The sequence below is a fragment of the Epinephelus moara genome, chromosome 23 (genome assembly GCF_006386435.1).
Source record: "Epinephelus moara isolate mb chromosome 23, YSFRI_EMoa_1.0, whole genome shotgun sequence".
Taxonomy (NCBI): Eukaryota; Metazoa; Chordata; class Actinopteri; order Perciformes; family Serranidae; genus Epinephelus; species Epinephelus moara.
Window position 1 is genome coordinate 24,060,112 of NC_065528.1, and position 14,770 is coordinate 24,074,881.

Here is a 14,770-nt window from a genome sequence, read left to right on the forward strand (position 1 = left end):
TCTCCGTGTTGCCTGAGACACAGGTATCAAGTTAGCAGCGATACAACTCTACACTTCCGGTTACATATTTCAAAATAAAACATTCACCTGCCGATGTGTTACAAGTTGTTGCTTAACTTTTTTCATGCCAGGGAGTCAGAACACTAACAAAAACCTTATATCACCTCATGAAATGTTATATAAGGTACACATGTTCAGTGTTTTAGCCACTTTCTTATTTTATTATAGGCTACATTAGAATATATATAATCATATCACAGGCTATATATATTCTTATTTTATCTATAGTATAAAATTGACTTATTATATTATGTTATTGAATTATTAAAGTGTAAAATTTACTTAATATATTGTTCATTATCAAAAATTAAAAAGAAAAGTTTATGACTGGAAAATTTTGATTTATAAATGTGACTTTTGCAAGTATTAAAATCAAATTGATGATACAGTACTGATTTACTTTGGTAGAAGTAAACAATACATTTTTATAAAAAAGATAAAATTCAAAATCAATATAGGGCCTACTGGGAAATGAAAGAACAGATGTCTTGCAAAAAAAATAAAAATAAAAAAAATACAGGAGTGGAGACAAAACCAAATAGATGCCATAAATCTCCTGTAATCAGTTGACAAAATGAGCAGCCTGCAATAATGTCCTTTTTATAAGGATGCCTTGTTGGAATAAAAACTGTGAATCATCTTAATCATCATAAAGATTTTTAGAAGGTAGAGGTGGGAATCACCATAGGACCCACGATACAATATTATCGTGATACTTAAGTCCCGATACAATTTTATTGGGATTTTAAATGTTTTGTGATTAAATAAATTAAGTCCCCAAAGGAAAACTTTTTAAATAATAATTTATATGATAAAAAATATATACTTGGCTCTGTGTGAGGATATTACCACACAAAAATATCACAATACTACGCTATATCGATTGTTTCCTCCACCCCTATTAGAAGGTAGGCACCAGATTTTCTTCCAGGTCAGGTCTGAGGTGAGGTTATTCCAGTAGGAAACCACATTTAGAACCGACACTTTCTTTTATCAGTATATCAGTTATTATTTTTCTTTTGAGAGGAGAAACAGGTCTGACCAACATCAGTGACAACAGGATCGAGAGGTAGTAAAGACAATTCAGATACTACATGGGTTTTTGAGAAGCAATATGACACCAGAGGAAATCGTATCAAAGACTAAAACATATTCCTTTGGTGGTATAAGAATACCATACCACTGAAATTTAGAGACTAGTTAACCAGATGGGTTCTATAAATAAACCAATTTTCCAAGAATAATGATTTATGTTTATACAATATGTCTCCATTGTTCCAGATATAATATATGTGAGGGGGAAAATTATGTTTATATATTAAAAACCAGAGAAGGAGCATTCCTTTGTAAAAAAAATTATTGTAGCTACAAAGTAAAAGAAATTTAAGGCCTCCAAGTTTTAAGAACAAATAATTGGGGATAAAATTGTAAAGTTGTTACTTCAAACAACCATGGCCAACCTACATTGGACATAGAAAAGTAAAATATGTCCAAGAAACAACTTTAGGCTAATGGCTACTAACAATATCACATATTTATGTGTCTGTTTTATTGCATTTTGTGTCTTATATATCTCATTTTAATGTCTTTTCTGACTTATTCCTTTTATGTTGTTGTGTGCCTTTAAATAATAAACTGTCAGCAATTCAATAAGCTAATTAGCAAGCTAGCTAGTTAACTAGCCACCTAATAAAAACACATTTCCGTTGTTCTCCTTGTATGAGAGGTAAAAAGATAGGCGACTTACATAATGCATAACCGACAAAAAATAATTCTACTATTTAATTTATTTATTTTTTTAAATATATTTTTGGGTACTCTTTTAGTTACGTTCCAAGCTAACGAGCTAGCTAAGTTAGCTAGCGAGGGTAAGGTGACGGTGCCTTACCTGTGTTGGATGAGTAGAATGAGGGCGCCATCTTGAGATCCGTTATCTAAAGTGTATCATCTAACCATCAAGTCCAAACCACTACTTGACGTTAGTTTCCAGCATCCGGGTATGTGAGCAAACATAACGCATGTCTGTAATCCAGCTGTGGACAGCTTTGATCATATGGATCTAGGTGTGAGTAACGTTTGGTTGTTCGGCCACCATAGCAGGTGGTGTGAGGTCAGCTTCACGTTCTCCTTTGCTAGCTCAAGTGAGGTAAGTAAAAAAAAAAAAAAGCTAATAAAAAATAACGTCAAATATGTGATAATTATGTTTAGAAATCTTAAATACACATTTTGGCTCCAACAATAACAATAGCGTAATACTTTATCAAATTTACAATCATCAGTCATTTTTATTTATTATTATTATTTATTTGTTATCATTAAATTTTTCACATGCATGTTTTTCATTTGTTTGACCACCACTGCATTTTTGTACGTGAACAAAGTTATTGTTGGTATAATTATTTTTACTTTTTAAAAAAATATATTTATTTTTTACCACTGCCCCTTGGTAACATAACAATAGTTTGTTGTTTTGTGCTGGCTGTATTGTCTCTTTTTTCTTTTCTTTTTTGTGCAATATTCAGGTATTTATATGTAACAATACCTGCCCCCAGATTTCCTGTGTATTGATCTGATTTAAGACAAATTAATTTACCAAAATATGAAAAATCATTTGACACAAGAAGACCACCCGCTTCAAGGCCCTGGGGAATTTCTCCCATTTATTAATAACACTAATTAAATGCATTTGTGAAGATCCTCTAATGCTATTATGTGGCAAATGTAAGCACACGTTTTAGGTATTTGTCATCACATATCTAAGCAACAGCCCTGGCCCTGGATGCCACTTGTGCACATCTTGACTTTTATTTTGAAAGCCGCCCAACCGTCTTCCGCTGACTTCCACACTTACAGTACAGTCTGGGCGTGGATGATGGTGATGCCACAACACCAACAGGAGGCGATGCCTTTGTTAGTCTCTTTAAAAAGTCACACTCAAACCCACCAGCAGCGCTTATTGTTCTCACACTCAAACTATCAACTTATTCTATCAAACCTGCACATGCGCAGTTCCCCTCTACTCTGGAGGTGTGTTCACTGCTGCAGCTGAATGAATTTGGAAACAGGTGAGATCCTAAAATAGCCTCGCTCTCATGTCAGAGCAGGGTTTGTATGAATGAGAATAAAGGCAGAAGACAGATTTTTTAACGCGCTGTGATCTGTCCACTGACAGCCTGGGAAGCAGACACACCCCCTCCTCTATCTGCAGCCGGTGCATGCTGGGACTCGCCTGATGGCTGCACTCTGCTGCTTAATTGGAATTTAAAGAGAAGTGTTGCCTTCAAGTGCTCCACCTACAGCTGCTATGTCCAACTCCTGTGCTCGTAAAAACGTGTTACTGAGTTAAGTGATGTTTAAACTGCAGAGAGGGATTATTCTCATTAGTGATTAATTAGCTGATTGCCTTTAATTAATTAATCGTTTAGTTTAGGAAATATGAAGTGAATAAAAATATCAGTAGTTAAAATGCATAGTCTCCCTAACCAATAATGTTCTTGTTTAATTTAAAAAATATATGAAACAAAGAAAAGCTGCAAATAACTACATTTTGCAAGCCTTTTTTGTTTGAAAAATAAATTAAACAATTAAACAATTAGCCTATCAAAACTGTTGCTGATTAATTTTCTATTGATGGCTTAATCCATTCATCAAGGTATTGTTTTGGCAGAAGTTATTTTAAGGAGAATTAGTGAGCTTTTCTTTGCTGCAGTGGCATTTAAAGTGGTAGTTCGGATCTTTTGATGTGGGGTTGTATGAGATACTTATCTATAGTAGATGTCTGTCGGCACACCCCCAGTTTGGAGAAGCAGACAGGGGTACCGCGACAGAAGCTAAGCAATGTACTACTGTGGACGGGGGCGGCAGCAAAACGAATTTCGGCCACCTAAAAAACATCCTATCCAAAAAAGTTGTTTAAAGCCCCATTTCCACCAAACACTGTCAGTATGGTACCTTTGAAACCAAAAGTACCCCCTCAGATATGGTACCTAGACCCTAGCGTTTCCACCGCAAACAGAGAGGAATGTCTGCACCTCGGGGACCAACCAAGAAAAGTTATGAGCCAACATTTCAAGATAACAAAAACAAGCTGCAGTGTTTAAAAGAATCTGCCGCAATTGATGTGATTTTTAAAAATGGTGGGTTTCTGCCTTGTGCATTGAGTCATTTGTCGAGCAAAAGTGATGATTCTCTTTTGACCAATCAACAGACTGCAGTGTTCACAGCTCCACCTTTTAGTACCAGATCTGTGTGCTAGGTACCCCAACAGAGGGGGACCAGAAATGGGGACAGTACAGAACGGTTCCATTGGTACCATTCACAACTTTTCACAGTGGAAATGGAAAAAAAAAAGCGTACCGAACTCAACCTTACTGTACAGCACTGCTCGGTGAAAATGAGGCTTAAGTGTACGCTATACTGAGAGTACTTTCACGGCTTTACCTTCCCGTCAGACAGCAGATCTGATGGGGAAGCTGTTAACGGATTCACCTCTCCATCTATGCTCTCGTCAAAGCCACCAGACTCCATTGACAAAAACAGTAATTTTATCTCACAGAACACAGGAGTTGCTGGGCTACCACTGCCTGGATCAATTAGTTTGTTTGTGTGATTGTGTGACATTAGGAGATCCAAACTAATTCCTTTAAATGCAAAAGTCACACAATAACACAAACAAACTAACTGATCGTGGCATCAGTCGACCAGCAGCTCCTGTATTCAGCGACATTAAATCACAGTTTTTCTCGATGGAGTCTGGCTTTGAAGAGAGCAATATCACAGCTTCAGTTCCCCGTCAGAAATAGCTGTCTGACAGCAAGATAAAGCTAGGTAAATATTCTAAATATAGCATACACTACGACTGGGATGTTTTATAGGTGGCTAGAATATGTTATGCTGCTGCCCCCATCCACAGCAGTACATTGTTCACCTGTCTGCTTCTCCAAAGTGGGGACATGCCAACTGCCATTGACTATAGGTCATACACTGACTAAGTGTAAGTGCCTCATACAGTCCCACTTCAAAAGATCCAAACCATTCCTGCATTTAACTGATAGGGTGCTTGTACAAAAACTTGTACATAACTTCATAACATGTACAATTTAATTGCTTAATTTCATTTAATTTCAAAGGTCAAACATAGAAATGTTGGCACAAACAGTCAAACTCAGCTGCGTATTTAATTTTCACTGGTTTAATAAAAAGAGTGAAGTAGAAAATCCTCACATTTGAGAAGCTGGAGCTTGTTAAAGCTGCTGCATAAACAGAGTTGCCTGATTAGACCTCTTCTTGTGGCTGAAACCGAAGCAGCCAAATGGAATTCAGCCATCATTAATTTTATTGCGGGATCACTATATTTGCACGAGGCTCCGGCAGAGAAATAAAACAGAAAGCGGAGAGTGAAACAGTGAACACTGAGCCAACACACAACCTGATGATGATGCATCTCTCTTTCATCTGGTTTCCCACAATCCAGCTGTGCATGGTGCTGGCACACACACACACACACACACACCTGTGCATGGTGCTGGCACACACACACACACACACACACATACATGAACATCATCTAAATAAATGTACTTTGCCTACATAAACGTTCCTGCACTGTGGCATAGCCATCATAACAGAAACATTAAGCTACAGTATGTAAACAGCCATCCATGTAAATAGCAGCAGAGCAGAACTTTCCCTCCCTCTCACACACACACACACACACACACACACACTCAAACAGTTAATGCCCTTCTATGACTCACTGCAGTTCTCCAGCCGTAAAATGTCATGACCATTTATGTGCACAAAGTCCAAACACTCTCCTGCAGCCGTTCAGTGCGGCTCATTTGAGGCTCCACTTATATTTAAAGAGTTTCTCTTCCTCCACTCGTCGCAGCACAAACTTCAGCATTGTTTTTAATTGATTTTACAAAATGCTGCATAAAACAAACTCAAGCTATAAGCTTCAAACGAGACACAACAATCTGTACTGACTGTCAGCTAATGAGTTTTTGCTTGAGCTTTTGCATCATTTCTATACTTTTTCTTCAGACTTTTTCTGCCTCTCACCAGGCATCGCACACTTAAATGTCCCCCCCAAAAAAGGAACATCTTGTGCAACAGTGTTTATAAATGTGTTCTTTCTGTTTAAGGTGTTAAGACAGCTCTATATGCACCCATCTGGCTACAGAGAGCAGATGTGACGCCTTTCACTTAAACAGTACATGAAAATCTGTGTTGACTCAAAATCTTGCCATGTGGGATTTCCTCATGGGACCATTTCAGAGCGCCTGTTTATTGCTGACTGGGTCATCTTACGTATTTATTTTTTTTCACGGCATGTTTTGTGGTAATGTGTACTCAGGGACTTTGAAATGATATTCTAGGGAAACTCGGCTGATTTTTACACATCAAAGACTGTTTACAGATCTTCAGGAGTCGTACAGCACATGAGAAAAATTTGTGTAAAGCTCTGGGTGGCTCCAAAGAGAGCTGCATGAAATCATGGTTTTATTAAGGCAACTATCTGAACGTCGCAGCAGAAATCGAGACTCATCAGACGAGGCAACGTTTTTCCAATCTTCTATTGTCCAGTTTTGGTGAGCCTGTGTGAACTGTAGCCTCAGTTTCCTGTTGTTAGCTGACAGGAGTGGCACCTGGTGTGGTCTTCTGCTGCTGTAGCCCATCTGCTTCAAGGTTGGACGTGTTGTTGGTTCAGAGATGGTCTTCTGCAGACCTTGGTTGTAACCAGTGGTTATTTGAGTTACTGTTGCCTTTCTATCATCTTGAACCAGTCTGGCCATTCTCCTCTGTAAACCCTAGAGATGGTTGTGTGTGAAAATCCCAGCAGATCAGCAGTTTCTGACAGACCAGCCCGTCTGGCACCAACAACCATGCCACATTCAAAGTCACTTAAATCACCTTTCTTCCCCATTCTGATGCTCGGTTTGAACTTCAGCAGGTCGTCTTGACCATGTCTTCATGCCTAAATGCATTGAGTTGCTGCCACGTGATTGATTGATGTGAATATAGCTTGTGTTCAGGTCTACGCTGTGCCCTTATCCCGTGAGACTTTTTAAAGTTTATACATTACATAAAACTTTAAAAATAACTTCATTTAGTTTTCTTCACAGAAGAGGGTGAAAGTTTGAGATATGGCCCACTTTTTAATTTTTTTTCTTCTTCCTTAAAGTCAAGAAGGCCTCCAACCTACCATGAGGCTTTCGTGACCTCAGGTTGGGAACCAGTGATCTGTACATTCAGCACAGTTTCAAGGTGGACAACCTAGATTAGTGTCATCATTTCAGTATCTCTGTTATGGTGTTGAATAATGGCCAGAAAAGTGTTTTTACATAACATTATGATGTCACAGTGATTTTGACCTTTTGGATATATTATGTAAACACTTAATTTTTTTTACTCTATTGGACATTTGTGTGAAATCTTGTCATAATTTATGTATGAATTCATTAGTTTTGGCCAAATACATGTTTTCTAAGGTCACAGTGACCTTTGACCACCAAAATCCAGTTGGACGTTTGTGCCAAATTTGAGAAAATTCCCTCAAGGCTTTCCTGAAATACTGCATTCATGAGAATAGGATGGATGGACAGACAGCCTGAAAGCATGTCTCCAGATGCAGCTGTTGACCGAGGCGAAGGCATAAAGATTAAAGTGTTTGCAAATTAATGCAAATCAAAAACATACAAAAGTGAAACCTTTTAAATTGGATACCTTTTTTATTTTCATCAGTATTTCAGCAGCTTTGACAGACAAAATGCAACTTATTACTTTTGTGTCTTTCTCTTTCCTAAACGGGGTTTCAGAGGGTGGAGTTTCCCAGAGAGCGAGGGGGTGGAGGGCTGTGATGAACGAGGAAAAACAAGATGTAAAAGAAACATTTTCCTCTCACATACAATCGTGTTAAAACCTCTGACGCTCTTAAGTCTTGACACCACATTTGTGCAGAGAACTGGTTTGCGTTTTATGTCTTTTACAGGAACCAGACCTTTCTTTTAAAGATATAAAACTGAAATGAACCGGGCAGAGCTAAAGTACAGGTTATGACAGTTGCATATTTAGACTGATGGATGTACCGAATCTGTTAACCGTTACGTGTGAGAGCAAAGTTTGGAGACCTCAAACTGTCCTTTTATAGTCTTTTGTGCTGTGCCAAAGCATGTGCTGTTAGAAGTCAGTCGTTTTTAACATCTACTCAGGGATTCCCCTGAAGTCGTCACACAGGCGTGAAGCATGGAGCAGCAGCAGATATGGTTGACGCTTATCCATGAAAAAATTACACATGGCAGATTAGAAATTTACATAAAGACACACATATATATGAAGTCAGGCAGCTTCAATGTGCCTTAATTTTCCTATTCCTCACACACAAATTCTGCATTTCTCTCTCCGCTTGTCGGCTCAACTCTTACTCTCTCACAGTTCTGGTTGTATTTACATCAGTTTTTAAAAGTGCTGCACATGTGAAGTCGCTATTTACACATAGAAAAATAGGAGGGGGGAGGATACAGACATTACTGTGGGTCATTTTGCTGACAAAGCTGTGGAACTGAGATATAAATTTATCTTCTACTTGTAATGAAATGCTTGTTCTGGCTGAGACAAACACACACACACACACACACACACACACATGAAACACTGCATATATCCATTCAAAGTTCTGAAGAAAATAGTCGTGTGTTCACATTCTTATACAATATACACTGTACACACTCAGAGGATGAGTGAGAGTGTGATCTGTCTCGTCCCCTCTGATTATGAAAGCACTAAAGTTTAATTTCTGTGCAGTGCAAAATAAGTCGGGTTGTTTTTTTTTTAAGAAGACATTCCTCTGAAGATTCGACATTCAGCGCTCCTTCATACGCACAGGACTGAATGAAGCTCATCTAAGGTTAGCTGTGATTCTTTTCGGTATTCACTTGCACAACAGGAATAGTGTGGGAAGGGTTTTCTGTAGGCACAACCACGGATATAGATCCTTATCCTCTTTCTTCCACACACACAAACACACACACAAACACAAATTTAGTCCCATTAAATGTCATTTCTCCCTTCTCTAAGTCTCCACGGTCCAAAGTGGAGAACGTAAAACAGACGACAAGCGTGTAAAAACATGTATTTTTGAGTCTTCGCACAGACTCTGCATTGCTTTATGAGGGAATTATTTTGAAGTCTAAAGTCACATGGTGGCTCACTCAACAGATAAGCGTGTAAAGGGAGCCGTTTTAGTCAAGATATCCCTCTTTTTCTTTGCTTGTTGATGTTGCCTTTGATTATTTCGCTGACCCATCCTGACCGACTGGGTGTGGAGAGAGAGTCAGGTCTAGCTGGTGTTGACTTTGAGGCTCTTCATGCGGTGCAGCAGCGAGTCCTTCTCCATCTGAGCTTCAGCCAGCGCCATCTTGGCTCGCGACAGCTCCACTTTTAAACATTCGTTTTCCTCCATCAGCATCTGTAGACAAAAAATAAAGACGGGCGACAGGGAGGCGTCAGTGTGTCTGCGAATTTTGATGGCTTAAAAAAAAATAATAAAAAATCCTCTATGAACCAGTCAAGTTGCAGTTACAGTTTACATTCACATCTGTCCAGACTCATGCAGCCATGACAGTAGACAATCCTTCAAATATGGACGTTGCTGCAAAGAAGCTACAAATTTTAAGACATGAATTCTTCACACACATCTTCAACCCGGCAGCTAAGAAGATCTATACCAGTGGTTCCCAACTGGTCCAGCCATGGGGTTCAGATTTCTCCTTAGTCATTAATTCAAGGTCCACACAGTTTAATACATTCAGTGTCATACTTGAGTTTGGCCATGTCGTTAAGCTAGTTTGCTGTCTCTGTTAAGTAGCTGTCTGTTAGTCACTCACCCTACAGCTGGAAACGGCACTTCAAAATGAAGTTTGCAAGTCACTTGTGGTCCATACAGAATGTAACCATGACCCACTTTTGGACCGAGAACCACCAGTTGGAAACCACTGATCTATAAAATCAACACAGTTTCAAGGTGGACACCCAAGATTAGTGTCACCAATTCAGTATCTGACCAAATGTCTTCCCTTCTGTTCCTGAGATATGATGTTGAGCAATGGCCAGAAAAGTGTTTTTGCACAACATAATGATGTCTCACTGAAGTTGATCTTTGACCTTTTGGATATCACACATCATCACTTCATCATTTTATCCTGTTAGACATTTGAGTGGAGTTCTACCATAATCAGCATATGAATTCTTGAGTTATGGCTTAAAACATGTATGGTGAGGTCACAATGACCATGACCTTTTACCTCCAAATTCTAAGCAGCTCATCCTTGTGTCCAAGTAGAGGTTTGTGCCAAATCTGAAGAAATTCCCTCAAAGTGTTCTTGAGATATCACACTCACGAGAATGAGACTGACGAAGGTCACAGTGACTTTTGACCACCAAAAATCTAATCAGTTCATCCTTACGTCCAATTGGACGTTTGTGCTGAACCTGAGTAAATTCCCTTGAGGCCCTCTTGATGTATCATGTTCACAAGAATGAGACTGCTTGTGACAAATGTGAGGTCATAGTGATCTTGATTTTTTAACCTTTGACCACAGATATCTAATCAGTTCATTCTTGAGTCCAAGTGGATGTTTGTGCCAAATTTGAGGAAATGCCCTTTGATATATCATGTTCACAAGAACGAGATGGCTTGTGACAAATGTGAGGTCATAGTGATCTTGATTTTTTAGCTTTGACTACCAATATCTTATCAGTTCATTCTTGAGTCCAAGTGGACGTTTGTGCCAAGTTTGAAGAATTTCCCGCACGGTCCAAGACTGATTTGGACGTATGTACAAAGGTACGTATGGATGTACAAATGCACAGACAGACAACCCAAAAACACAATGCCTCAGGTGACAGCTATCACCAGCGCGTACTAAAAAGAAAAGAAAATTAAACTAAAACTAGGCATGCTAAAACAATTACAACTGTATTTAATGAAAACGGTTTAGTACAAGGTTCATTTTCTGAACACTTTTAGGAGCTGTTATGGAGAGCCGCAAACTCCACCCACAGACGGAAGCTATGAGATGTGATGAAAGCTCACGTAAAATTTCCAGTTATTGGACGTTTTTTTGTCAAACTGTATTTCTCAAGGTCAATGATAAACCTTCAAGTTCCATAACATCATTTTTTAAATAATTATTATAGAACTAGACTTACCGCCTCTGCCAACCAGTCAAGTTGCAGTTTATATCCATGTCTGTCTGATATTGTGTTCACAAGAATGGGACAGACGGACAACCTGGAAACATGATGCCTCCTTGCTGCCACGTGTCTACTTTATGAGATGCCACTGAGTCTTAGTCCAAAACTCTGGCTGTTTTAGAAACATCTTAAAAACTACAGCACTGGTAGTTTATTTAAACATTTAGAACAATCTGTGTCTTTTGTGGCGTATGTTGTGTCCTGCACGTACGAAACATTTCGCCAGTACTACCTGTCTCGCCAATGACAGATTAAAAAAGGCTCAATGGCTGAGCATGAAAGGAAATGACAACCTGTTTTGCTGCTTAGATCAGATGACTTAAACAGAATTATGTAACTGTTCACTTTCAATCCTCCCTTTGAAAATGTAATGCTTGTATTCTGTATAAATTAATAAATATCACTCCCACTGTAAACAAAATGCAAGCCAAGCAGGGAACTGGAATAGCTTGGCAAAACCAAAATTTGGCACTACATCTTTTTATATCGTCCTCCATAACAATCAGTCAGAATGAAATGTCTTTCTTGCTCAGCGGGTTTTATGTTTGTAAGGGAGGAAGACAAAAAGAGGAGTAAAAAATATGTGTGGCTTTATGTGACTTGCTGAAATCTTCACCTTGAAGATTGTCTGAAGGTGTTGTGGGTGCCACTTTGTGCTTGTATACTAGTACTCTCATAAACCCCTGCAGTGCGCTTCCATTGTGTGGCTCACCTTTTCTCTGCTCGATGGAGGAGGGCTGGTGGGCGGGGCTTGGGTCTGTGTTGCCTTTGGTACGCCACAGACGCCGCCAACAACCTCAGCAACCGGCGTCAGAGCGCTGTCAATCAACCCACCCTCTTTCCTGGGGTTGGTCTCTGCTGCGGTGTCCACTGTGAGGAGGAGCAGAGACAACAGAGGGGAATTTGGAGGTGTGGATGTACCGAGTGTGGACTTAAAAGCATTTAAAAGGACATGTTATATAACGACAGTGAATCAGCGCTGAAGTGGAGGTGGAAATATCTGGCAGATGAGAATGTGTGTGCGTTTCTCACCTCCTATAGAGAAGGCGCCATCGTCTCTTCTGTGTATGACGAGGCTGTCCACATGCAGGGTGATCGGCGAGGGCTCTGAGTCAGAGGGATTGTCACGGGGACCGTCGTCCTGCACCAGAGACAGCACATTTAGTGTGGTAAGTTTTAATGTGTGTGTGTGGAGGAGGAGGGAGCTGAGAGAGAAACTATACCCATCCAGGTTTCCACATCAGCTCTACAGCAAATCTGCTCACCTGTGAAGTAACTCGAAGAGAAGGCAGAGGGGCCTTTCTGTGTCATTAAACATTCAGCTCAAATCCAAATTCCAATTAGGCCTGGGTTCAAAATATTTGACTTGGTTACAGACGCTGCTGCACTGTACGGCGCTGAGTTATGGGGGCTATTACTGCAACACGATTAGAAAAACAGGACTAATATCCTGCTGAAATCTTGCAGGTGTGCAGCAGTTCTGCAACAGCAACCTCAGAGTAAAACAAAGGCTTCCAAACTCTGAATACAAAAAGGGATTTTTACCTTTAAGTTGACGTGTGTGTCCCTGATGCTGATCTCCATGGGCAGCACCTGCGGCGCAGAGTCATCCTCCAGGAAGAGAGCCAGGTTACGCAGCGTGGACATCAAGAAGCTGGCCTGGTATCCGTGGAGACGCAGCTGCAGGAAGCCGTTGCGCTCAGCCAGCGGGGAGTGAGCGGCGGCACAGGGCCCGCTCTCCAGGCGAGCGCGCACCTCTGGACTGTGGAGGCACCCGACAGATGCAGAGTTGATCTCACCACCGGCTGCGAGGAAGGAGACACAGGCTGTGGTTAGCATTAGCTTTGACGTCATGCATGTGGACTGCACATGGAGATGATTCAGCTGAAATACACGTACACCTGACATTAAAATACACCCAGTATTAAATTTAATCTCTCTTTTTCTTTTGTTCGCTTTGAATCTGCAAGTGGGCATCTCCTCCTTCCTGTTCCTGCTGTTTGGTATTTAAAAGGGAAACTTCAGTAATTTTGAAACCTCAGTCCTTATCTTGGCCAGTCTGCTGATGTTAGTCGACAAAAACCTGTGCAAAAAGAGCTTGGATGAGGTCAAATTTATTTCATCTTTGTTTTTTTTTAAAGAGATATCTGTATCATCAGGACACGCTGAGTGCATTTACAGCTTTATTTTATGTCATTTTGCTCATGCTAAAAAAGGGTGCATGTTAAAGCCAGGTTTAAACAAGGGTGAAGGAAGAGGTAGGATGAAGGAAGCAGGATATCAAAAAGAGGAGTGGGAGAGAAAGTTGGAAACAGAGAAGTGAGCTGGAGAAAAAAAAGAGAAGCAGGAAGGAATTAAGAAAAAGGTGGGCTGAAGGAGAGTCTAGATTTTGTACTATCCCACGGGCTCCTCGCTGCAGTGATGTTTAATTATTTCTGAGGACTGGGGATTAGAAGGTTCGGTGGAAACTCCCACCTAAGCATTGAGGATTCAAAGTGAAGTTTCAACCACTGAATCATTTTTACTTCCTTTTCATGAATTAGACGCTCTGCAGTACCAAACAAAACTCTAAGATGTTGAAAACTGTGGAGGATATGATGGTGTGCTACTATATTAAGAATGACCTGAATTTGAACTCTTAGTACCACAAAATGCATTGATGGATTACGAGACAATGGGCCCCTGGGCACAGACATCTGAAGGCCCCACCCCTCCTACACAGGAGCAAGACACCCAGACTGACAGAGACTCAAAACCGCGTCACCTCTAGTCGTTTTGTGTTTCTTTGTGGTCGTTCTGAATGTCTTGTATTAATTAAGTGTACCTTTGTTGTTATTTTGCTTGTGCTTTTCTTGCACCTTTATGTGACAGATTTGCATCCCTTTGTAGTCATTTTGTGTCTCCCTGTAGTTGTTTTATGTCTCTTTGTGTTTGTTTTATGTCACATTGCAGTTTTACATCTGTGTGGTTGTTTTACCTCTCTTTGTATTTCTTTTACATCTCTGTGCAGTTGTTTTATGTCTCTTTGTGGTTGTTTTATGTCTCTTTATGGTTGTTTACGTCTCTTTGTGGTTGTTTTACGTCTTTTGTGGGTGTTTTATGTCTCTTTGTGGTTGTTTTATGTCTCTTTATGGTTGTTTACGTCTCTTTGTGGTTGTTTTACGTCTTTTGTGGGTGTTTTATGTCTCTTTGTGGTTGTTTTATGTCTCTTTATGGTTGTTTACGTCTCTTTGTGGTTGTTTTACGTCTTTTGTGGGTGTTTTATGTCTCTTTGTGGTTGTTTTATGTCTCTTTATGGTTGTTTACGTCTCTTTGTGGTTGTTTTACGTCTTTTGTGGGTGTTTTATGTCTCTTTGTGGTTGTTTTATGTCTCTTTATGGTTGTTTACGTCTCTTTGTGGTTGTTTTACGTCTTTTGTGGGTGTTTTATGTCTCTTTGTGGTTGTTTTATGTCT

General features: G+C 39.8%; 1 protein-coding gene across 4 annotated transcripts in view; it reads right to left on the reverse strand.

The window, feature by feature from the left end:
- Nucleotides 1-8,881: 8,881 nt before the first annotated feature.
- Nucleotides 8,882-14,770, reverse strand: part of bltp3b (bridge-like lipid transfer protein family member 3B) — a 47,994-nt gene continuing 42,105 nt past the window's right edge. For all 4 annotated transcript variants that reach the window (XM_050036126.1, XM_050036128.1, XM_050036127.1 and 1 more), the window contains 4 exons: nt 12,862-13,121; nt 12,349-12,457; nt 12,029-12,186; nt 8,882-9,529 (listed from right to left, as the gene is read on the reverse strand). In XM_050036126.1, coding sequence (XP_049892083.1) covers nt 9,401-9,529; nt 12,029-12,186; nt 12,349-12,457; nt 12,862-13,121 — 656 coding nt within the window. In that variant the 3' untranslated portion in view covers nt 8,882-9,400. The remainder of the gene's footprint in view (nt 9,530-12,028; nt 12,187-12,348; nt 12,458-12,861; nt 13,122-14,770) is intronic.